Source organism: Sinocyclocheilus grahami, unplaced genomic scaffold (genome assembly GCF_001515645.1).
Source record: "Sinocyclocheilus grahami isolate Dianchi unplaced genomic scaffold, SAMN03320097.WGS_v1.1 scaffold77.1, whole genome shotgun sequence".
NCBI lineage: Eukaryota > Metazoa > Chordata > Actinopteri > Cypriniformes > Cyprinidae > Sinocyclocheilus > Sinocyclocheilus grahami.
The window spans coordinates 1291088-1317806 of record NW_015505256.1 but is presented as its reverse complement, the minus strand read 5'-3'; the positions used below and the strand labels follow the sequence as shown (position 1 = coordinate 1317806).

At 35.4% G+C, this 26719-nt stretch overlaps 1 protein-coding gene across 1 annotated transcript in view; it reads right to left on the bottom strand.

Moving 5' to 3' along the window:
* Nucleotides 1-26719, bottom strand: part of prkg1a (protein kinase cGMP-dependent 1a) — a 55569-nt gene that overhangs the window by 16213 nt on the left and 12637 nt on the right. Inside the window, exons 3-8 of the mRNA XM_016273290.1 lie at nucleotides 22207-22216; nucleotides 21443-21556; nucleotides 8481-8586; nucleotides 4637-4700; nucleotides 1361-1438; nucleotides 1175-1269 (exon numbers count right to left, since the gene is read on the bottom strand). Of these exons, the coding sequence (XP_016128776.1) occupies nucleotides 1175-1269; nucleotides 1361-1438; nucleotides 4637-4700; nucleotides 8481-8586; nucleotides 21443-21556; nucleotides 22207-22216 (467 nt within the window). The remainder of the gene's footprint in view (nucleotides 1-1174; nucleotides 1270-1360; nucleotides 1439-4636; nucleotides 4701-8480; nucleotides 8587-21442; nucleotides 21557-22206; nucleotides 22217-26719) is intronic.

Sequence of the window (26719 nt, the reverse complement as noted above, 5' to 3'; positions counted from 1 at the left end):
ATATATATATATATATATATATATATATATACATATATATATATATATATATATATATATACATATATACATATATATATAATAGATAAAAAAAAACTAATTAATCGCACATTTTTGTCTGAAATTAATCCCACCTAACATTAAAGTTGTTAAATATATATTTTATATTGCAATAATTTCACATTCAATCTATAAATTAATGTAGAAACAACATAAAGACAGTATATTTGTAATATTTGTTTAATGGCATCTTTTTTTATGACTGAAGGCAAGTATCACTGATATCAATACTACTGATGTCTCTATGAAATTTTTTTTTTTCCCTTTAATATTTAACCATTGACTACAGCCATTCAACATTACAGTATGATTGAGAGCTATCAATTTTAACGTTTATTAAACTTTTAAAAATAACAACTCCAGCTGCTCCAGGACAGTTTTGAAAACCATTTCAGAAACATGTTTTTAAATGTGACTGATATAACATACTTGCATGCAGTTTTAATTGCCTTTTTGGTAACTTAATGACTTAACTGACAACATAACTACGACACTGCAAGCTCGTAGTTTCTTTTGCACTTTGATATGAAATGATACAGGCTACAGCGCGCGCCGCCGTATTTGTGCGTGCAATTGAAGTATACCGGCTGACAGGACAGGAAAAATCGTTTTTACTGACATATGGCCTGACAACATCTCATCTGACCGCGGTTCACTGTTGTTCTACTGAAGCTACATAGTCACCTCTACCTTTTCCGCGCTCGTTTGACTCGCGGATGTTGTAGTGTGCGTCTGAAAGTCTCCCGTTTGATGTGGTCGTAAGATGTTCTGGTCGGAGACTTTATGCATTTAAATAAATGCAATACTTGTCAAGAAAAAAGAGACAGCAGTGGTGAGTGGTGTGGCCAACCCTATCTCTGCCCCTGCGTTAATTGCATTAAATATTTTTAATGTGTTAAACTGAAAAAAGTTTATCACCTGCGTTAACACATTAATTTTGACAGCACTAATATATATGTGTGTGTGTTTCTCTTGATTTGGGGCCAAAAATATTTTAGGTTTTGTGAGATTCCGCTAATGAGAAACCCACCTGAATGTGCCTCCAAATATCCTGTCTGGAGTTTAAATTTGGTATTAAATCTGACTTTAACAGTAGTGTAGAGGACAATCTCACCCTTGTAGGGCTTTTTCCCCAAAGGAGTCTCCTTTCCCCATAGAACGCAAGCAGACGGGCTCCTGACCAGGACAGTCCTCTCGAGTCATCGTCACCTGGACAGGGATGAGAACAAAAGAAAGAAATATTAGCATGGGATCATCTTTACAGCATCACTGCTTGCCCTTTCCACTAAAATAGACTTACCTTTCCTTTACTGATAATGAAGAACGTGTCTCCTCTTGCCCCCTGGCGAATGATGTAGTTGCCATCCTCATAGTGGGTCTATAAGAGAGAGAAAATTGGTTAGAGGACGTGAGGATTATATGGAAAAAGAGGATGGAGAAAAATACAGGTGGCACTTTCTACAAAGAGGGTATGAATAGAGGATGTGCAGACGCAAGATCCAGCAGATTTCTAAATGGAAAAAAGGCAGCACAACATCTCTGACCCTCAGTGTGCTAAGACCTTGACCTCCAGACACATCAGTCTGAAATCAGATATGACCAGCAGATAGCAAACTGAAGCCCACAAAGACTCTGATACAAGCAAACTCTGTTCTAACATCACCTAGAATCTGACCTCCAACAAAACACCCACACATACACACCTGCAGTCACAGGAGAGAGAATTTTGATTTATTATCCAGAAAATGATCATAAATGTATAAATTATCAAAACTACCAAAGTACCAAAACTAATTAACAAATACTTGTACTTTATGGCATTGCGAAATCTATTGCAAATAATAAAAAAGTTTGAACAAAATGTACTTAATTTTAACATATTTAATATATGTGTGTGTGTGTGTGTGTGTGTTTTTTTTTTTTTTACTTACGACAGATTTCACAATGCTTAAAAACTCTTAATTGTCCTTAGGCTTATTTGTTCATGTTTATTGTATTTTGATTGATTTTAATTAATAAAATCAATAAAAGTAAATGTTACATAACAAAACCCCTATATACTGATTACTATATATGATGTAATTTTGTAGATGTGTGTTTCAGAACAAGCAGACTTTACTGCATTAATGCAGTTTTGGATATCCATAACTTAAATTACAGTAGATATATTGTAATGGTCCCAAAAGTTGTAACACAATTAAGAATGAATTAAAAATGTATTCATTTCAAAACATAACAATGTTTGAGAAGAAAGTCCAAATACTTTTTGTCTTTAACATAACAACTTTAACATAACTTATTTTATAATTTAACACAGTTTATATGAGCAATTAATGGAGGAGTAGCATCAAATATAAGTGACCACAAAGATGATGACGGAAGGAAAGATTCCATCCATGTGTCTAAACTTTCATTCCCCAGAACTTCCGGTATAATTAACATATGCAAAATTAACATTTAAGTTAAAAAAGCTTCAGCAAATTTCAGTCTCATTGAAGGTCAATTATTAGCTGAAGAGACTCCCCTCCACTCTCTACAAATTCATAGAATTTTTTTAAACAAATCACATCACAAAAAAAAAAGAACTGGAATGAGAGTTTGACCTGAATTTTAATAAATCATCATCACTGAGAGATGATGATTGATAGGTGAGTCATTTTAATGACACAGAGCTCACAGTGCCATTAAATACTCTCATTATTTGATCTTACTTCGTCACATCTGCTCTTCTGTTGTTGGTTTGTTAGTGAACGTTATAAATGAGAGTTCATGTCTGAACCAGTGGGTTAAGGTTTTCCCGGTTAGCATGAACCAGCTAACCCCTGCTGGTAGATGCCGTAAATTCAGCTTTCTGTTGCCAAAAAACATCTTTAGCCATTGAAGCCCATTTAAAAGTAACGGTTTTGACAGAAATAAAAAATATTAGCAAGCAACAGTGTTGTCATTGTTAACTAAAAGCTATTAAAAATATTTTGGTACTCAAAATAAAGCTAAAATAAATCAAATATAAATATTAGATGAAAAGTTAAAAATTATAAATTTTGCTTTGGTAAATAACTGAAAGAAATTTAATTTGAAGTAGAAAAAGGACTAAAACTACTTGAAATTAATTCAAGTTAAATAAAAATATATATATTAAAAAACAAAAACTAATCAAATTAAAAAATGTAAATGAACAAAATAAAAAAAAATACAAAATCAAACAATTCAAAATATTAATCAATACTATAATAGTATATAAATAATACTAAAATTGGCAAGCAAAGTAAAAAACAGTGAATAGGTCATTATATTATAGTAGATATAATATACCAGAGACCAACATTATAAAGTGTATGTCAGAAACTGAGCAGTATCCACTCAATCTACTCTGCTGTCAATGTTTCATGGTTGCTCTCTAAAAAGTACAAATCTGATAGTGCCTGTATTAGACATATTAAACATAAATGTAATTACTGTAATAATACGAGCCAAACCAATTTCTGTGTTGTTGTGTTATTGTTATGAGGCTGTGAATCATGTTTTATTACAAAGGCCGGACCACAGCCACTGCAAGATTATTAACAAATCCACACAGAATGGAAAACAACAACCTTTCACCCCTAAACACAGGGAGCTGTGAGTCTCCATCACTCCCTCCCCAGTGATAAATGTCGTATTCTAACGAGGTGAAGAGAGAGGTGATGTGGACCTTTATGTCTGCGAATGATAGACTGACTGATGACTAAGATATTCACAATGTCTACAGCTCATCTTCTCATGCTATTCTTGGATGAAATCATTGATTTTTCTCCTTTGATGCTTTGCGCAAAGTGGACCTCATACAGAGAAAGAGTATAAACAACTTATGATTCATTCCACTACAACTTACTGAACCACGTGCATTCACTATAAGACAAGAAAGTCTAAAAATGCACCCTAAATTACTAATGGTATGAACAAGGAGCCTTTATAACTTGAGTTGTGAGTCTTTCTTGCTGATAAACAGTCCCTGATGGAATTTGCTGATTTTATTCACTTTTAAATATGAGGCTGCAAATAATCAGTGGATAAAATAATTTTTTTCCACTGTACCACAGCAGTACAGCCCCAATCTTTTTTTGTGTTCCCGTCATTTTACTGACGACTGCTTCTCTAATCTCAGGTAGTTCAACGCGGGATTCACAAAATGCTTGCTCTTAAAAGATGGCTCAGTACCCTGTTTATTTGGTCCAGCTGGCTCCACTGAATCACAACCTGTATGATAAATAATAAAAGGGTTATGTTTTCTATCAAAATACGGAACTATGGGCATATTGTATCCGACACACGGTTAACCAATCACAACAGACTGGGCCATGTGACCAATCAGAGCAGAGTAGGCTCATGGAAAGGAGGGGTTTAGAGAGACTGAATCTTAGAACTTCTTTTTTTGGTTTCTTTACATTGAGCTTATCTAAATAAAATTACAAGCAAATAAACCACAGCTAGGGTGGTGCTTGTAAAGTTTGAATGTTGAGTGATCAGTGCACAGAGATGTAATTGCTTAGATTTAATTACAGTTGTGTTTGCTTAAGGATCAGGAACATTTCCGTACCTCCTCAAGGACATCAGCCAGCTTGCTCAGTATTTCTTCTGGAAGACCCCGGAACGTCAGGACACTGTCAATCAGAGACACTTTAGTTCATTACGTCATTGGAAATCTTTTGTTAAAATGAAACAATCACATCTGTAAATGTGTGATGAATTAGATCCTTATCCAAAGCTGAAGAGTCTTTTGGTGTTTGTTAATGTCATGCAAGTTTCATTTCATTTCCTACACTTCATGTAATTCCGTACTTATTTTCACTGTACATCGGGTGAATTTTTAGGCTGACCATATGGTTGAAACAGCTGGTCATCATCACATATTGCAATAAACTCAGAGCTGCTCTCTGCCACGGAAACAACAATAATATCCCTCAATCACCATAATAAAACATTTCTAAATATATCTGGTCATGTGTAATGGAGGAAAAGGTTTGCATCTGCCTAATCTGTATACGCGGAGCTAATTTGCCACAAAGACAAGGCATTATCTACATTACTTAATAAAAGCTGTAATTTATCTCAATCTAAATAAATCATGTTTAGGATGAAATGGCAGGAGAGGCCGACTGATCCGCTGTCCTGAGGGACAGTAGATTGTCCCTGATGAGATCTGGGCATCTTTGTCTGTTGCATTAGCAAACGCACACACATTTAAAGGGACGGGCTGCGTCCATGTTTCACTGTCGTGTGTCATGAGATGATCATACATCAATAACTACTCCTGCATAAATATTTCATATGCCATAAAAAATTCAAGAGTCCATTAAAGTCTCCTATTACAATTTAGCGTAAGACTGCAGCAGAGAAACCTAAAGGTGCTATGCATACACACAAGCCATTCTGGGCTAATATTTGGTCTGAAAATGACAGGATTTTTATTTTATTTAATCATTTAGTTTGAAAAGGCTGCTGATGAACTTTTAAGAAATCATATCCCACCCCCTGAGATTAAAAATACCAGGCCTGTAACCATCATATATATTTTGGGACCACTACAGGGGACGCATCCGCCCAATATTAAAGGGATAGTTCACCGGAAAATGAAAATGAGCCCATGATTTACTCACCTTCAGGGCATCTTAGGCGTATCTAACATTCCTCTTTCAGACGAATCCAATCGGAGTTATATTAAAAATGGTCCTGGCTCTTCCAAACCATTCAATGGCAGTGAATGGTGCCCCTGTTTTTGAAGCCGAAAAAAGTGCATGCATCCATCATAAAACTACTCCACACGGTTTCGGGGTGTTAAAAAAGACCTTCTGAAGCGAAACGATGCTTTACTGTAAGAAAAATGTTGGGAGTTTTTTATTTATAAACTGTAATCCCCAGCTTTCGGTCGCTCAAGCAGGCGTGTTCAAGACAAGGCGTTCGAGCGTATGACGTAGGTGTAGCGAAAGGCGTAACGAAAGTTCCAGGGAGAAGAGTGTAGTCTCGCGAGAACCAAGTTTTGTTTACAGCACAGGGAAACCAAGTGAACTACATCTGTAGTACATCTGTGTGCCGCCACCGTTGCAGCCTCCTCCATCTCGTGGAGTTCCTGGTCGGTATACTCTGGTTCAAACAAATATGGCTGGGCAAAAAATGTATTATACTCCTCTGACATTTTTGGTTTCTCCTCCGCGTTCGTCACTCTCTCCCCGGAGCTTACGTTGCGCCTTCCGCTACGCTTACGTCATACGCTCGAACACCTTGTCGTGAACGCGCCTGCTTGAGCGACCGGAAGCTGGAGATTACAGTTTATTAATTTAAAAAAAATCTATATTTTTCTTACACTAACGCATCGTTTCGTTTCGTAAGGCCTTTATTAACAGCCCGAAGCCGTGTGGAGTAGTTTTATGATGGATGGATGCACTTTTTTTTTGGCTTCAAAAACAGGGGCACCATTCACTGCCATTATACAGCTTGAAAGAGCCATGACAATTTTAAATATAACTGCGATTGTGTTCGTCTGAAAGAGGAGGGAGAAGAGTGTAGTCTCGCGAGAACCAAGTTTTGTTTACAGCACAGGGAAACCAAGTGAACTACATCTGTAGTACATCTGTGTGCCGCCACCGTTGCAGCCTCCTCCATCTCGTGGAGTTCCTGGTCGGTATACTCTGGTTCAAACAAATATGGCTGGGCAAAAAATGTATTATACTCCTCTGACATTTTTGGTTTCTCCTCCGCGTTCGTCACTCTCTCCCCGGAGCTTACGTTGCGCCTTCCGCTACGCTTACGTCATACGCTCGAACACCTTGTCGTGAACGCGCCTGCTTGAGCGACCGGAAGCTGGAGATTACAGTTTATTAATTTTAAAAAAATCTATATTTTTCTTACACTAACGCATCGTTTCGTTTCATAAGGCCTTTATTAACAGCCCGAAGCCGTGTGGAGTAGTTTTATGATGGATGGATGCACTTTTTTTGGCTTCAAAAACAGGGGCACCATTCAACTAACGCATCGTTTCGTTTCGTAAGGCCTTTATTAACAGCCCGAAGCCGTGTGGAGTAGTTTTATGATGGATGGATGCACTTTTTTTTGGCTTCAAAAACAGGGGCACCATTCACTGCCATTATACAGCTTGAAAGACCCATGACAATTTTAAATATAACTGCGATTGTGTTAGTCTGAAGGAGGAATGTCAGATACGTCTAAGATGCCCTGAGGGTGAGTAAATCATGGGCTCATTTTCATTTTTGGGTGAACTATCCCTTTAGCAAAGTACCATCAGATATTAATTTTTACAAATATTTTTAATTTATATATGTTATTTATGTACTGTAATATGAATAGATTATTCACCCAGTAATAAAATCACACATTTGTATTTTTTTAAATATATTATTAATAACGCAAAACTTTTCTCTTTCAGTCATGTTATATTTGTGCCAATCATGTTACATTTAAAATGTTAAGGGGTTGAAGGTTATTACAAAAATGGATAATAACAGCCTTTGCTGGCAAGCACATCATTATTCTTGAGCTTTGTACCAAGAACAAATTTTCAGTAAAAAAACTGAACTATGATTTTGATTTTTCACCAGAGAAACTTAGTGCTGACATGATGAAAAAAAAACATATTTAAAATATTATAAAATATTATTTATAAATATTAAATATATTATTTACACATAAAATGTTTTTATTATTATTTTAAATTATTATATTTTGCATTCAGAACTAAACAGATAAATAGTAGCCTATATCAGCAGAAAATCATGGCATCACACATGCACATTGTTTCATAATAATTCTCTCAGATTCTGGATTAGATCAGGACTAAATATGAAACCTAAATTTCATATTGGTCTATAAACCAGATCAGTAAAATGCACAAGTTCAACTCAGCATCTAATGCATTCGCATGCACTCTGCTTTTGTTTGTTAACGGCTGTTAGTTCAAAGCATAATTGACAAAATTAGGTCTAATTATTCAAATAATAAATACAGCAGCAGGGATGGGGTAATATCATTAACATTAGATGAAACCACATTAGATGGATCATTAAAAACGATTGCATTACTATTCATTTTTCTCATGTTAATACATAAGACAGAGACTAAGAGAGAAAGCAAGAGCGAGAGAGAGAGATCATGAAAGGAGTAGAGGAAGGAGATCGGGAGCTATAGAGAGTTTCTGTGGCAATGAATTTCAGAATCGTCCAAGAAACTCATTTGTTCTGCCTCAGTGTCTTTAAAGTCTTTGATGAAGACTTCTTTCATCCAGTTTGGCTCAGTAGCCCAACAATGCAGAATTCTGTCTTTAATATGTAAAATATGCCCCATGCTCTCTTCTCTGTGTGCCATTATGCAAATTATGATGTCAGATGATAAAGAAAGAGATGCACTTCCATAACAAGACAGCTGTTTACCTTTTCAATAACTCCATATTTTCTGCATGTTTGATGAGTCCCGTCCTCATCATGATGGTCTGGAAGCACTGTCTGTCGATGGCCCATAACTTCACACTGGTCACAGCTGAAACACACATCAGAAAACACGCCATCAGTTTGTGAATGCAATTTTCTAATCATCAGCACCCAACGCTTTCTTGCAATATGAGCTGATCATGAAATGTTGAAATTTTTTGTCAAATGATTGTGATTAAAAATGTAATCGTCTCTTTTATTCATGTCACCTACAGTGTAAGTGTATTCATATTTAACTTTCTTAACTTATTTCGCTACTTTTATTGTGTGTGTGTGTGTGTGTGTGTGTACCTGTTTTTCTATTCTGGTGGGGACTTAAACCTGAACACACACAGACTCATGGGGACTCGTGTCACGGTGGGGACCTAAACTGAGGTCCCCACGGGTAAACAAGCTAATAAATCACACAGAATTAAGTTTTTTGAAAATCTAAAAATGCACAAAGTTTCCTGTAAGGGGTAGGTTTAGGTGTAGGGTTAGTGTAGGGCAATATAATATACGGTCTGTACAGTAGAAAAACCATTACGCCTATGGAGAGTCCCCACAAGGATAGCAAACCAGACGTACGTACATGTGTGTGTGTGTGTGTGTGTGTGTGTGTGTGTGTGTGTGTGTGTGTGTGAAATTTAATTTGGGTGACAACCACAAAATTGAATGCAATAAACATAGTAAATCATATAACTGCTGAATCCAAATAATGATAATCAGCAGTCATGTGACTAAATATTTACAAACATTTCAGCATAGACTGCTGGGTATTTCGTCATTAAAGTGTGGAATCGAAGGAGGAACGCAAGGACTGAAGACAGCATTCCTGAGAAAGAGATGATATTCTAGGAAAGTATGTTTGATTATAGGTGTAGGGTTAGTGTAGGGCAATATAATATACGGTCTGTACAGTAGAAAAACCATTACGCCTATGGAGAGTCCCCACAAGGATAGCAAACCAGACGTACGTACATGTGTGTGTGTGTGTGTGTGTGTGTGTGTGTGTGTGTGTGTGTGTGTGTGAAATTTAATTTGGGTGACAACCACAAAATTGAATGCAATAAACATAGTAAATCATATAACTGCTGAATCCAAATAATGATAATCAGCAGTCATGTGACTAAATATTTACAAACATTTCAGCATAGACTGCTGGGTATTTCGTCATTAAAGTGTGGAATCGAAGGAGGAACGCAAGGACTGAAGACAGCATTCCTGAGAAAGAGACGATATTCTAGGAAAGTATGTTTGATTATTGCCTCTCGGTTTACTGAACTGTTTTCTGCAAAACTGTGCACTTTTTTAAGACGTGAGTTGTCTTCAGCTGTCTATGAAACAGAAACTACTGTGTGATATTAAAAACTTCAATGATATATTGAAACCTTGTTTTTTGAGAGGGCTGGACTGTTGTCAAATTGACAAACTGGTTTCGTGCATATTATAGTCATCGCTAAAGTGATAAAAACAAGGTGACATTGATGTATGTGAAAGTGACTATTTGGAAATGATGCCTTATTTAGTCAAAATGTGTTTATTAGTGATTTGCATTCACACAAAAAAATACTGAAGTGCTTCAAAATGCAGAGAGAGAAAAGCTCCAGCAGTGATGAAAAATAATCAGAAAACACTGAAGCATAAATAAACAGTGAGCTTTTACATATGAATACAGTCACTGACTCACCTCACGCAGGGGAATTCATCTGAATTTATGATGGGCTCAAATATTTTAATAGACTCTGATAACAACAGGAAATAAACAGACTAAAATACTAATATACTAACTTGGCACATGAGTTATTTATCATGTGAACTGTAAATACATTCATTATTTATCACACCAAGACACACACCCAAGCCTAAGAACCACAGCATCTAGATGAACAAACAGTTTGTTGTTAGATATAGAGCATGAATGTACATTCCAAATGTGAAAATCAAACTCATTGACACTATTAAAGTCAGCATGAAATGAAAACTCACCGTCTATTTTGTAAATGCAAGACAAACTGAACATGGAGTTTGAGATTAATTATAGTTTAAGCTTCAGCATAATTTAATTAATTAATTAATTAAAACAAAACAAAAAACATGTCAGTTTTCCAGTAAAGAACTACATTATCCATAATCCTACAGAGGATTAATCAGATAAGTCATTGTTACCACAGAAAAATATGGCACCAAATTAGCTCAGCAACAACCTACCACTTCCATAAAGTATTGCACATTATGAAAATATTTGCGATGTGTATCTGTTAGGTGCTATCCTTGTGGGGACTCTCCATAGGCGTAATGGTTTTTCTACTGTACAGACCGTATATTATATTGCCCTACACTAACCCTACACCTGAATTCTACGTTTGCAATAAAAATTTAAAATATATTGCATTTTATTCAATAGTAAAATAGTCACTGTAAGTCAATACTTACTATAGTCAATGCACTAAGTCAATACTTATGTTGTACCAAATTCACTGTACATTAAAAAAGTCAAAAAATATCATTTAAAAAGTACAGCAGACTTTGGAAAAGCAAAAGGCCATTTTGCAAATGCTCCAACAAGATGGCAACTGTTGACCGTGGTGACCATGTTTATTATATTTGCACACTGATTTTTTGCTCCATACTGTACATTGTAATACATGACAGGGAATCAGTGGGAAATGTCACAGGCACTCGATTATTTGATTATTCCTCTTTCATTTCTAAATGTTACAGACCCACTGTTATGAAGATGTTTGAGTGGAGGAAATTTCATAGAACTTGCTAGAATACATGTGTACACTCACACACAAGGTCAAACAGTGATGTTTTCTAAACTATTATGTACAATTGACAATGTTTGCCAGCATGGGCTGACAATACCCATACACAGTCTTAGGTTATGTACTCTAAAACAAAGACGAGCTATTGGTTAAAAAACATTTGACAGGAAACAATTCATGCAAAGTAAATAAATGGCTAAAACAACATCTGGTTTTGAGAACATTAAACTATTTCCTCTTGCTTTGTGTATTTAAAAGTTCTGATGTTACTTTGGTTCTGTAAATGAAATACATTCCTTTAGCTCAAACAAAAGTGCATGGCTTTAGCAATGCAAAGGTTATGAGTTCAATTCCCAGGGAATGCAATGTAAGTGTAAATGAAAGTAAATGCATAAATGTAAATGGTGCCTTAGTGCCTTCAAGAAATAGTCCACATAATCCTCTATCTATAATGTGAAAAAGTCATCTCGTATGAATCAGGAGCAAATTATGCACAGATCAACCACAGTTTACAAGCAAAAACAGTCCAAAATCTAAACAAATATGTTGGTGGATTTTGATGTGAGAGAACAACAGGGGATGGACTTTTTCACTGGAGAAAGCATTATTATGGATTATGGACTGGTATTTTGGCCAAAAATGCCTTAATAAATTTGTTTCTTTCAAACAGGCAGCTTTTCACTTCACAAGACATTAATTGCTGACAGATTAATCGAGTCATGTGGATTATTGTGATGTTTATCAGCCATTTGGACTCTCATTCTGACGGCACCCATTCACTGCAGAGTATCCATTGGTGAGCAAATGATATAATATTAATTTTTTTCCCAATCTGTTTCAATGAAGAACAAACTCTACATCTTGGATGGCCTGACAGTGAGTACATTTTCAGAAAATTTTAATTTTTGGGTGAACTATTCCTTTAATTAAATATTTTAAATGCATTTGTGATGACATGATTGAATCACACAAACAACATTCAAAGGTAATCAGAAATGCATGTGACCCCATTGCACTTGTTTTGTAAACACAAATAACCATCCAGTTGAAAGATTTGCCCATGCACACAGCTTAAGCTTCTTGAGTATGTCTGATATCAGTGGTGCTTGACAAAAATAACAGCGAGCGTGTTTGTGCTAAGAATACAATTCAGGTATATTTAGAAACTAAAGTGTGCAGACTTTTGTGTGCTTCATCAACATGAAGTAACGCGGATGTAGGAAGTGTCTGTAGGGACAAAATCATAGACTTTCTTCTCGAGAAAATGCACCAGCAGCTGTGACAAAAGTAAGCTCAGCTTCATTAATTACACATCACTAACAAAACTTTGTACAGCTCTGTTTATCTTTTAATGATATAAGATGCTCTCAGTCATTTATTCAAATCTCAACAGGATCGATAGTTTTACTGAATGTTGTCATAGTTATCTGCCCAAGGAAACTGTGTTGTTCTGAACAGAGGAAAAAAGAGATAGCGGCCCAACAGAGCCAAGATTGTTATTTGTTCCTGTAGGTTTTTAGAAATCATCACCTCTGTCAAGTCAAGACACGCAGCCTGAATGGACAGCTAATATTCTCTCAAGACCACAGTTTTAGGACTGCAGGTTATATTGGTGTCATCATGCTGCAGTTTTATAGTAAATGTTGCTGCAAAGAGAATTGTGTGACTGTACCATGCTCAAGCAACATCAGTAGCATGCATTTGTATTTTTGTATTTATCTTTACACAGGCATCCTAATCATGCTATCAATCTTATGCACGGCCAACAGTCATGGGAACAGTACTGTGGAATAGTTCACTTAAAACTGAAAAACTGCTGAAAATTTACTCACCCACAGACTTAAACTCATACATCTAATTTTGCTTTCCATTTAGTATGTTTTGATTGATTTTTCTTAATTACAGATACGCCTACAAATGTGTTAGACTGATGTTGATCCAAGTTCATCCGACTGATATCTGACAAAGGATAAACAGAATTCTCTCCAATACATCTATCACAACAGGTATTGCCAAGACTGAAATCAGTTTTGTGCCTGACTGACTTCATCGGGTCTGAGCTAAATGCTTTAGATTTTCATCTGACACCTGTAGTTTTTTTCTGCCTGGAGGGAGAGAAAGAGAATAAGAGTGAGAGCAAATAACAAAAAGAGCGGTATGAGCCACACAACGGAGAGACAGACAGTCCTGGCAGATTTATTATGTAGTGAAAAACAGCCGTTATGCAGGCGGTGACTTTACTGTTTAAAACACCCACTCTCTACTGTGTATTAAAGAGAGAGAGAGCTCCTGTTTGGATCCGTAATGACATTCAGCCCCGTGGCAGATCAGAATTCATCAGATACACACAACAACTTAACAGCATCCACCTACACAACCGCCAACATATGTTCATGAAGACAAACATTACTTGTGCTGCATTTCAAATTTACTCCATATTTACCTGAATCTAAATCCCTCCTTAAAGCTAGATCAAATGTCTTTTTAACAAAGCCCAGTACAGCTTCCATCCTCTGATTTATGCGTGTATTTCAAGCGCCTGAGGAAATGGTGATCACTACAGCTGGACGCAGATCTCATTTCTAATACGTATAGGGGCTGCACAATATACTGAATATTCACAATGATTTTCCTTGTAACAGAACTAACAAGTAACATTAAGCACCCAATAAACTATATAGACTACAACAATAAAATAATGTGTTTTACAAATGCTTACATTATATTGTTTGCATATAATTAATATTAATAATGTATAATATTATTAAATTAATATTATTATATTATTAAATAAAAAATTGTACCTACCCATTAAACAATATGCAAAGGAATATAACAATAAAACATAATAAGCTTTAAGAATATTTGCATAATATTATTTGCATATTATTATATTATTGTTTTCTTTATAAGTAATAATAATAATAATAATAATGTACATTATTATTCCATAAAAAAATGTTGAAACATTAAGTACCCATTAAACAATATTCAATAGACTACAACAATAATATATAATAAGCTTTAAGAATATTTGCATAACAACTTATCATAAAATATATGTACTATTATTATTATTATGTTTATACTGAAACATTAAGTACCCATTAAATAATATGCAATAAACGACAACATTATTTGTTATGAAATATTACTATAATAATTATTATTATATTACTAATAATAATAATAATTATTATTATTATTATTTGCAAGAGTGCTAATCATGTTTTATTGTTGTATACTATAATATAAATAACATAATATATTATCTGTTTCTTAGTAGAGAATGAATGACTGTTAATCTAAATCTCCAATACATATATATGTAAATATATGATAATATTTTTAGCTATATCATTTAGCTATATGTATGATTATGATATGGGAAGGTTTTGAGTTTCAGTAGTCTCCCTGCAGGCCATCAACACCCAGAGATTCATCCCAACAGCACAGATAAAAATGATGTTCTCAATTAACATGAAGATAGAAGCTGTGTGGTCAGAGGGAACACACGTCCCAGCATGCTTTCTGATAGCACATGAGTTAATATTATTCATGAGGGAGAGGAAACGTATCACTACCGAACTTGCCCTGACATGACCCATTCTCATCCAACCCTATTCTGACAGATTCATCTCCCCCATAAAACCAGATTCACTCTCATGATGCAGGCAGATTTTAAAGGTGACAAACACTGTCACACACACAGCCTTTTTCATTTAACGAGAAAACAAGAACAATCAGACATGAAAAAAGAATAAACACAATACAATATATTTTGTATATATTTGGCACTTCCTGAAGAAGATATCTGCATTTGCAAGGTAGAAAAAGAAGAGAGTCAAAGTTTTACGCTGAATGATCGATTCTGAGAAACTTTGATACTGTTAACTTCATGGTGTTCATTGCCTCTCTTCACTCCCACTTTTTCATACTTTGATGGAGTTTGTGAGATTAATTCATTTCAGATAATGAAGAAGAATAAGAATAAAAAGACATACACTTTGTCTTGTGGTCCAGAATAGACCTGCATGATGGAGCCACACAGGTTTCATGCTTTTAACAGCATGTGTTCTTCAAGTGCTGTCTGCCTCAGTGAATCATTCCAGAGAAATGACAGACAGCAGAAACCTCAGGGAGAGTGAAACAATACGACTGCAAGGTATTCTCAAAACACGGATGCACTGCAACTAATATAACCAGCAGTATCCAGGAAACAGAGCAGAGATTTCCATTTCTGCTCTTTCTCCAGAGAAATCGTGCCATCACTTCAAATTTTACAACATTTTCTCAAGGACAATTCCTATTCATTTGAACAGTAAGAAGAAAAAGAAAAATTTTGGAAATTTTGGAAATGAAAGGGCAAACAACAGCAGCAGATGGCAGGTGAATACACATTAAAAGCTGTTTTGTTATTTTGTGGCCTATTCGAAAAACAAAAAAGGATCCAATATAGCTGCAAGCTGCAATTAACCAGTCAACAATGGCACAATGTAAGACTAAGCAGATATGTTTCAGTAGATTTGTATAACACCACCAGTGGCAAATGTATGAGAAGTAGTTGGCTATGTGTGCACTCATCATTTAAAACTTTTTTAGAACTTCATATCCAAAAGTTACTTGCAAGCAAAACGTACTTACTTTCAGGACAATGTGGCAATTACACATACAAAATTTCATGCCAATATGAGCAATTTCCATATTTTGACTCCTACTTTCTATTTTGTGTTTTTAACCGCAAAATCTTTAGTGTTTTTTTTTCTTCCAAAAATTTGTTGAACACCAAAAATTCACGGGTCCAGGCTTTCGCAATGCTTAATTTCAATATGATTCAATTTTGAGTCCATTTTTGATCCCACATACATTGTATGAAGAAATAACTAAAACATACATAAACGGGTTCATACAGTAAGTATGAAGGTGTATTTAAAAAAAATCTAAATCTCGACTTGGCCAGATGGTGGTGCTATAACAAAACTGCTTTTATACAGTTGGGGCATCTTTGTAGTGTTGGTTTAATTTCAGTACATCAAAGTACTGCAAAAAATATGGCCTAACTTCCTGTATGGTGCCCTTTTTGAGGCATTGCACAAGATATGCATTTTAGAATGGAGTTTAAAATTCTTCTTTATGTTTATGTTTAAATCTATAAATAATATGGCACCGAGCTATCTGTCTGATCAACTTTGTCCATACAATCGTACACGTAATCTGAGGTCTGGTGATCAAAGACTTCTCTCTGTCCCCAGATCACGGTTAAAGCATAGAGGGGGGATAGAGCCTTTGCGGTTGCTGGCCCTAGGCTGTGGAACAGCCTTCCAGCCTATATCAGATCTGCACAGTCTTTAACTGATTTTAAATCATCTCTTAAAACATATTTCTTCTCTTTGGCTTTTGATTCATTGTGAGTTTATGGTATGAATCTGTGGGTTGCCCTGTGTTCTATGTCTTTGTTTGTTCAGCACTTTGGTCAGCCGTGCTTGCTGTTTTTAAATGTGCTATATAAATAAAACTAACTTGAAACTTGATATTTTGACCCACATGGTCTCAAGACGATCTAACCCAAATTTAGTGCAAAACTAATCGAAAGCTGTAGGAACATTTGTAAAAAGTAAATGCAGTCAGGCAGAATTTGGTTGCAATGAAATTAGTGTGATGACCCAAGGTATAAGGGGAAAAAATAATTTTGTTTCTATTATATTATGAAAACTGCCCATTTAGACAGGAAACAGCCTTCTAATCCATATTTACATTATGTTGAGCAGTTGGAAAATGCAAAAACCAACAACAATCATTTATACTTATTTACTTGCTGTGTGTCCCAAACAAAACTCATGGATATTGCAAATGTTTGCACATCCACTAATTATTTATTCCTCAGAAGAGCTTGTGTAGCAACCTAATAAAAACCTGATTCCACAAAACTGCTAGAAGCCAGCCAATCAGATTACAACTGGTGATTTTAGCCAGTCTGTGCCATTTGTGTGTGCAGTATGCATTAGATGGTGACTTGAAATGGCACTACAGGGCTGCTGGCTCATTAGCTAGAAGTTGTATCAGTGAACAAAACACCTCCAGCATCAAGTGTTTATATCTCAGTTGGATGGCTGCATGGGAAATGCCTCAAATACATTTAATTTTTGTTCCTTACTGATGGCCACAGCTAAATTCATCTGGGCCAAAGAAAGTTGAAATGAAGAGAAAGTGTCTGAAATGCAAACCGATCACTACTGGGTATGTTTTCCATAATCAGCAAACAGAAAAACACATATCAGAACTAAAATTCCCGCTGTTTTATTAAGTTTTTATCAGACTGGTGTAGGACAACAGTTAATTTATATCTAATGCATATGCTTCAAGGTCTTATCCATGCGCACATCCCTCAAACTCAAAGCATTATGACTTTCAAGCTTCTTGGATAGAAGTAAACAGACTTTAAATCTATACTAGCAAAGCAGCAAATGGGTTTGTCATGTCAAACTGCCATGTCTGATTTCTTCCTGATGTGGGACACAGATGACCCAACTACATACACAAACATACACATACACAAACTCTACCGTATTACCATCTAGAAAGGCTAGAAATTGATAGCAGCTTTTGTTGTATACTTTTAAAAAGGGTCATTTCTGGCCATCTACTCTTTCTCTCTTGTACCTACTGCAAATGTTTCTCCATTCCAACAGATCACCTGGAGTGATGATATCCAGCCTGAGTATCACAATCTCAGAAACACACACACACACACAGGCACCACAAGGAGATGAGAACTTCACTGCATTTTAACATTATAATTAACTGAACTTGTTACACCCTCAAGATTTTAGATTAAAAAAAATTTCCTATAAGATGTACTTTTGATATTGCATCGAGAAGGTAACAAAAAATTAAGAAGTGTGGGGGGAAAGCTCAAATGGACCGCAGTTCAGCTGGAGTCCATCAGCATGTACACTGATTTTTAGACTGGAACTGAAACTGTAAGAAATCTTGTGCATGGAAATCGATTCACAAATTAAGGACTGCATCCAAGAATAGGACAGAGGTCTAATGAAAAGATATTAAAAAAATAGATAATGACAAATATTAAAATATATAAATATATACATATAAGTTTAGGTCTGTATAAGTTTACAAAAGTCTCATATGCGCACCAAGGCTGCATTTTTCATCCAAAATACAGTAATATTATATATGTAGTAATATTGTCAAATATTATTACAACTTAATTGTTTTCTATTTGAATATATTTTAAAATGTAATTTATTCCTGTGATGCAAAGCTGAATTTTCAGCATCATTACTCCAGTCTTCAGTCACATGATCCTTCAGAAATCATTCTAATATACTGATTTGCTGCTCAAGAATCATTTCTTATTATTGTCAATGTTGAACAGTTGTGCTGCTTAATATTTTTGTGGAAAAACTATGAAAATATTTTATAAAAATAAATGGTGATATTTTTCTTCAGGATGAACAGACAGTTCAAAAGAATGGTATTTATTTGAAACAGAAATATTCTGTAACAATGTAAAAGTCTTAGGCTACCTGTCACTTATATACTGAACTGTTACAGGTGACCAGTTTCCTTTTTTATCTAAATATGTTTTAGATAAGCAAATACAGATATGTGATTAATTATGATTCATTTGACAAACAGCATTTAATGATAATTTTGTACTGGCTTTAATCAACAACTTACTAAGTTACATTAAAAATACTGAACATCTGTGTTTTGATCTCATTCTGTAAAGCCACAAACATGGATGCGTTTGCTTTAATAATGTTCTTGGTTTTCCCACGGGCTTATAATGTACTTGCTAGGGTATGTCAGTGTTTCTCTCATAATATCTGTTGAGCATCCACTTGGGTTCAATATTAACATCAGAGTATTGCGATAAAGAGCCTTCATCTAGCATGTCCTGTGAAGCACTGGACCTGCTCTCTCTTGCTCTGCTCTGTTGTTTATAGCTGTGAATGGACAGGGCAGCTGTAGGGTGGGTAGGATCACAGCAGGTCAAAACCACTTTAAGCGCTGACATATCTGCGCTGTTTCCCCTGTGCATTCTAATACTCTAAGCCACGGCTTCTCCAGAAGACTTATTTACATGCAGACACCACTGGAAACCAACTACAACAAAAGGTGTGTGTTTGAAAGAAAGAGACTGGGAGAAAGACATGTATAACCGCACAGCTATGCAAACACACGGACGGCAATACAAAAGGAAAAGTGTTGTCTAAATTTGTATTTTGCAAAAGGCTTGAAAATTGTTTGATCGCTTAGAAATGAGAGGCAGTTATATTCAACGAGCCCCACAATTTGTGGTGTCATTCATGTCTCTAGCACAAACAAGTACAGCTACATGTAAAAAGTGCTTACAGAGTAACATCATGTTCCTTTCTGGTGCACTTGTGCATATTGTGTGAAAATTACTAGGTTTACATGTTCATTACATAAATTAAAATATGGTAAAAATAAGGAGGCGAAAACTGGTATAATTTTCCATTTTCAAACAATTTCCAACTAGACTTCCATAAAACTGGACTATACAGGAATTGAGGGAAAAGTTGGAATAATTGTCTATTGTAATCAACAACATGCAACAGATGCTTAAAATGTGGAAAATTCCTTTAAATTTACATCAACGGAACGGAACAAGTGAAAACTATAATGAATTTTATCCAGACTCTATTCTGAGTGAAATTAGAGATTTGGCCGTGCATGGAGAGATCAGACGCATGCATGTCCCTTAATCCCAGTCCAGCTCACTTCCTGTCCCAGATGCTATCCAGAGAACCAGAGACAGAGAGCAGAAGAGTGCAGGAACACCATTAACACAGCCAGAGGAGGAGAGATAGAGTGGAAGGGAAAGAGGAAGGAGAAAAAGAGCAAGAAGAGGCAAGAAGAGAATATGCATGAAGGAGAACAATGGTACAGAGGAAAAAGAAATGAAGAGAAGAATGGAATAATAAATGAGAGAAAGGCTTCAAATAATTCAGAAACCATACAGCACACAAGCTTGTGCATATGAAATGATCTGGTTAAATCTTGCAATTTAGACTTTTTTCTCTCAATTCTGAGTTTATATCTCATAATTCGTTTTTTTCTTCTTGCAATTCTGAGTTTATATCTCACAATTCAGATTTTTCTCTCAATTCTGAGTTCATATCTCACAATTCAAACTTTTTTTCTCGCAAATCTGAATAATTCAAATCAGAACTGCATGATATAAACTGAATTGCAAGATATAAACTCAGAATTCTGACCTTTCTCACAATTACAAATTTACATCTCACAATTCTGAGTTCATATCTTGCAATTCTGACTTTTTACCTCTGAATTCTAAGTGTGCATTTCGCAATTGCAACTATTGATCTCATAATAATAAATAATACTTACTTTCTTGCAATTGTGTGTTTATACCTCACAATTCACACTTTCCTTCTCAGAATTGCGAGTTATAAACATATCTTGCAGTTATATCTCGCTAGCAGTTTATATCTCACAATTCTGTTTATATGTTACAATTCTGCGTTTGTCTCAGAATTCTAAGTTTATACATCTGAGTTTAAAAAAACTGTCTTTATTGTGAGATATAAACTCAGAATTGCTAGGGAAAAAGTTAGAATTGTGAGATTAAAAGTCGCAATTACCTTTTTATGATTTTATCTGGTGGCAGAAACAAGCTTCCACAGTCAACATTAATTGTGGTTTATTAACTATGGCTATTACAGAATCAGATCTAGATTTTTGGAACAACTTGGGGCTTTTTTATAAATGTGTAAAAGTCTAATGAAAATGTCAAAATGTTGAAAAGAGTTGCCAAAGTTTAATACCTAGGGTTAGGGAGTTGTTTAAATCACAAAATAACCAAAAACATCCTAGAATACCCAAGCACAATTTTCCACTTATTTGTTGTCTCCTGATATTAATTCAACCCTCATATCTCTCTCAGTCTGGCCTCCTGTCTATCAATGAAATCACAGATTATCATCACAGATGGAGCAGCCGATTCTCTTCAGTCATACTGAGAATGATAATCCTCAAGCTGTGCTAATCTATGTATGTAGTTGGAAAAATAAATCCAAAATGTCTCCTGTTTGAGAATCAAAATCAGGATAATTTTATTCATCACTGCGCTGCGTGTGTACTCACTTCTCACAGTGGCCGTCCTGGTGCAGTTATAAAGGATGGCAAGCTCTCCAAACACCTTTCCTGGTCCCATAGTGCACAGCTTCAATCCTTCTTTACTCACTTCAACTTTTCCCTCTGAAAAACACACACCACAACTGTAAACATCACAGTAAACACTTCTAAACAATATTTATAAATACTGAGATAGAGACGCATTTAATATTAAGTTCGGTTTAAAACCAGATCATAACAGTCAGAATAATGGTGAATTTCAAGACACCTGGGAAGAATGTCACCATCATTTTAATCTCAAATTTAAAAGTAAAAATATAAGGAAACTTTTTTGATAAAAAAAACAAGTGTAATCATATTTAAATTGGAAATGTTGTTTTAATTATTAAAAAAAGAAAATGGCAAAATCACAAAATTACAATGCAGAAATTGTAAAAAAATAGGCTTCATGCTCATAATAAAATATTTTTTGTTTTATTAAAAAAAAAATGAACAAAATGACTAATATAAATAATATATATATATAATAAATAAATTCATAAATAAAAAGTATGTATGTATTTTTATATGAAAAGTTAAATATATTCACCCTTAGAGATACACAACTTTTAAAGTTCATATTAAACACATATTAAGCATTCTCTTAAAGAACAGACAGAAGCGTTTAGTAGCCTTTAGTGTAACTGCACATTAAAATACACCTGTCTCTCTCTCTCTCAGAGGTGTCAACTGTAGATGGGCTGATATGATACATCGTGAGCAGCTTTTCTCACTTTCCAGCAGCTGATCACACAGACAGGTGACGACACAGGTGAACGACCATGTGAGATGAGAGAAAGCAGTGCAGAGAAAGATATTGAAAAGGTGTGAAGGGCATATCAAGGTTGTAGAGAGTAGAGATGCAAGAGAATGAGAGAAAAGAGAGAGAGAGTTGATGACCCTTCCCTTATGATGGACTATTTAATTTATCATTAATATTCAGCTCTGGCAGAACAGGATTATGGAGCAGAATGACTTGCATGTGGCCTTGACCTAAACAAACCTTTCTCTGCATTCATTATTATAAGGTCAAGGACATTGCTGTGAACAACTGATTACATTTCCCAACATGCACTAATGTGCTTCTCTGTCAAAGAATGGAAAATTACTTGCAATGCCACACAATGCACATTCACACACTGACTGACATGTAAAGAGCCGGCAGTGTAAGGCAGGTAACCTTCTGAGTTGCTCATACTGTTTGCTCTGTCATGGTTATTAAGCACTACTGTTCAGAGCGGCTCCTATTAATGCCCCTACAGCCAATAATATTTTACCCATGATTCACAGAGATAAGAAGAAGAGGAAGAGTGAGAGACAGAGACGTTTCCTTGACATGGGCTCTACTAAACAAACATTAATAACTCGGAGACAGATGCTAAGTGATTAAACAGGCAGGAATGAAATAATGCATGAAATGAAATAAAGAGACCGGACTGCAGATAAGGCCACTGAAGACAGATATTACATGATGAGAGATTGTCTTGTGTTTACTCTGCAGGCTGAAATGGACTCTGCATGCTGTACATCTGAGTAAAACAAAACACTGAGCAGGAAATAATGCGGGGTGGGACTTGATTTTATCCACTGGGATTTGATTGGACTGAGAAAAGTTAGCATGCGGTGCTATGATATTATTGGTTTATATTATTTTTTCCCACTGCTCATGGCTTTGTTTACATCAGAAGAAAAAAAGGAAATTGGAAAAGATTGTTTTTGGGGGGGGGATTATAACTTTTATTCAGTATGCACTCAACTGATCAAAAGTGACAGTAAAGACAATGGCTGCTGAAAATTCAGCTTTGCCATCACAGGAATAAATTACATTATGTACCTACTAGGGATGTGCATCTCATGTCTCAATCCGATACGATACGCATCTCGATGCATAGCCAATGATACAAAACATTAAAGATACATATGAAGCAGCTACCGATGCGATGCGTTTAAAATTCTACAAAAGACACATTTAATGTCCAAAAACACATTTTTTATCAAAATGTATATTTTACTCAGAATTATTGCGCTCCTATTCGATTACACTTTGTCTGTTTTGCATGCATGTGCGCAGCAGTGCTCGTTCACTCGCGTAAATATGTTTGCATGACTTTCTAACATTTACATATGAAAAATATTCCTGTGACATGTCAGTTATGCACTGAGGAAAACACAACGTCTCAAATGCATTAAACAGCACAGATATATTCGCAGTTTGTCATGGTGAATCGATTTGATCCATGATCGACATTAAGGGCTGCTTAAGAATAAGCGTGCACAAATTAGTGAGATTGTGTGAATTTAATTTGTCGTTTATGGAACCGCTTTAGCCCCGATTGATTTGTTAGGTTATTTCAAGTCAGGTTTTGGACTTTAATCACAGTTTTTCCTCGGGTCTCCGTAGTGTGGTGATTCGTCATATTCACGCAGCAGCAGCGGTGATGAGAGAACTCGCTTGAGAAACAGTTTAGAGAGGAGAAATCAACCTACATATAAAATATAATATAACATAATATAAATGAATCAGGTTTTAACGATGCAAATATGTTAGAAATGATGCATCGCGATGTAAATGACAACTTGTAGCCGATGCACACTTTTTAAACTGATGCATCGCTTCGTTAACTTTTTATGCCGACGCACCGAGCGAATCGAGGAATCTTCCCATCCCTAGTACCTACACATAAAAATACTTTCTTTTTTTTAAATATAGTAAAAAATAAGTACTGTCACACTTTTGCAATATTTACTATGTATACATTTAAATAATTGAAAATGTTTATTTATTTATTGAGTACTCAAAAAATAAGGTATCTGTTCTACTGGGGGTTCATCTTTTAGACAAATTCCCACACTAAAAGTCGGTAAAAGGGATTAAAAGTAAATCTTTAAAAAAGTTTTAAAGAAAAAGAAGCAAATGAAAAACCAGACAACTGTAGACAGAGACGTGAGTGAGGATGTGGGAAGATAAACAAGTGCACACATGTAGACCAGTGGAATAATTCATGGGACATTGTTCATTAAATTGGTTGACCAAATTGCAAGACGGCTTCAGTTGTCTGTCATACTGAGTGATCAGAATAAAAAGAAGCCATAACCTTCAACATAGCACAAGATAAGCCTAAAAGCAAGAGAACTTCTTCTGATATCAATGTCACATAAAAAGTTCCAAGTGCTACAATATTTACTGACAGATAAACAAAAGATGATAGTAAATTTACAACCCAGTCCATCAAAGTGACAGATAATGATTATTTAGCATCTCTGCACACACTCTCCCTGACAACCTGTCATGCTGGTTAACCACGGTTCTGATGTTATAAGTGATCGAAAATGTACAACATTTTGAGAACAGAACAGTCACCCAGCAGTGACTTCTATTAAATTTTTTCTCCTTAAAAACCTGAATAAATCAATTCATCAGTATGAAGTGATGAAGCTGTTTGGATGTTTGGAATGAGTCATTGTTGGAAAAACTGGTTACAGCTTGAGGCTCCCTTAGAGGACTATGGCTCCTGTGGTCAATCAATTCCTGTTCACTTGTCATCATTAAAGTCAGCATGAAATCAAAATATACCCTATTGGCTTTTTCAGTGCACATTCCTAGTCATATTGCACTTGATTCATCAGTGTATAACATTTTGAATAAAATAAAGTTTTCTTTATCAAAATGTAATGTAACTAGCTCAGCCTGTGAAATTGTTTCCCTTGCGAATGACTCTTACCCTGCTCCTTCATCCACCTACCGTAGCTCTATTACGCTATGTAATTGACTTTTTTTTCGAAATCTAAATCCCACCCTAGATTTTTTCTTATTGAATATCCAGTCAGATTTCAGAATGTAAAATATACTGGCATATATCTGACATTTCCACATATCGGCACTGGCTATTGGCTTTAAAAAAAAAAAAACATTTTGATAAAAACATTTTTTCTTCTTAAGGATAATGTGCCCTTGCGTGTCATGCATGAGGTCAATTTTGATTTCATGATTGAACACTTTCCATACGGAGGGTTTTTGTGGTTGGCTTCTCCAAATGGTTACTAGTAAATGACTTTTGGGTAGCATGAAATCATGCATCAGACACACAAGCTGCAATTTTAGAGCTGACATTATCTATTGTCATTAAGCGTGTCTTTATTTATTCAGATTGGGGCTAATTAGCATGTCGACTTCAGCACACAGGCTAATATGACATTCAAGGCACAATAATAGCATGGCATCATTTCCTGTCTAGGCTCTCCTATCGTAAGTCCGAACTAATTATCTCAGCTGAAATGTCCCTCTTGTGTGACTGAAAGCTTAAATAGTTTGCCCACACATGATATATCTCATCAACAAAATCTTCTTTTGGAGGTATAAAAATACAGGACTCGCTTAATGTGATTTTGGGCTTCAAATGGAAATGCTGGTCAGTTTAACTCGGATTAATATTATTGATCCTCTGACCTCCATCACTGACATTTTTCTCTGAAAGGGAGACCTCGATTTTGATGAAAGGATGATCTGAATAGAGGATTCCACCAGCATTAAAGTCATTCTGTATCTCACAAGCTCTTCACTGCTCTGCCTTTGGACTCTATATCGTTTATTTCATCTAGTCTCACAAGTACATCCTGGAAGACAGAAACCCTGCCATGAAAAGTTTGCTTTTCTTTCTAATAAAAAGTCCCAAAAGAATAGTCCTCGTTCTCCCTCTCTCCCATCTCCATTAGTGGTCGACCGATATTGTTTTTTTTTTTTGACAGCCGATGCCGATATCTTAGAGAGCCGATATAAAGCCGATATACATAAGTATATTTTTTATTTTAATTATAATATTAACTTATTTTAATTAATGTTTGAGAAAAAAATAATGACATTAAAAATAAATGTGTAAAATAAACATACTTATACTTTAGATGACAACTTCCTGATTCTATAATTCTATTACAGTATATTTCACAAATAAAGAAATATTTTAAAATATATGAACAAAAAGAAAGTAAACACTGTAACCAACAGGGCACTCGGTAATCTGGGAAGTTTGTGTGCTTTGGGAATCATATTTTTTCCAACTAAAGCCAAGGTAACACTCATTTTACATGCAGCACGCAGTAAAAATGACATGAATATGACAGTGCACAAATGCATAAATCAGCATAGTTTGAAATAACGAGTTTAAAGTTGATCACGCATCTCCAGTGAAGCTGAACTCTCCTCCTGTCCGGATTCAATTCGCACAGATCGACTGTCACGCAGAGCACACG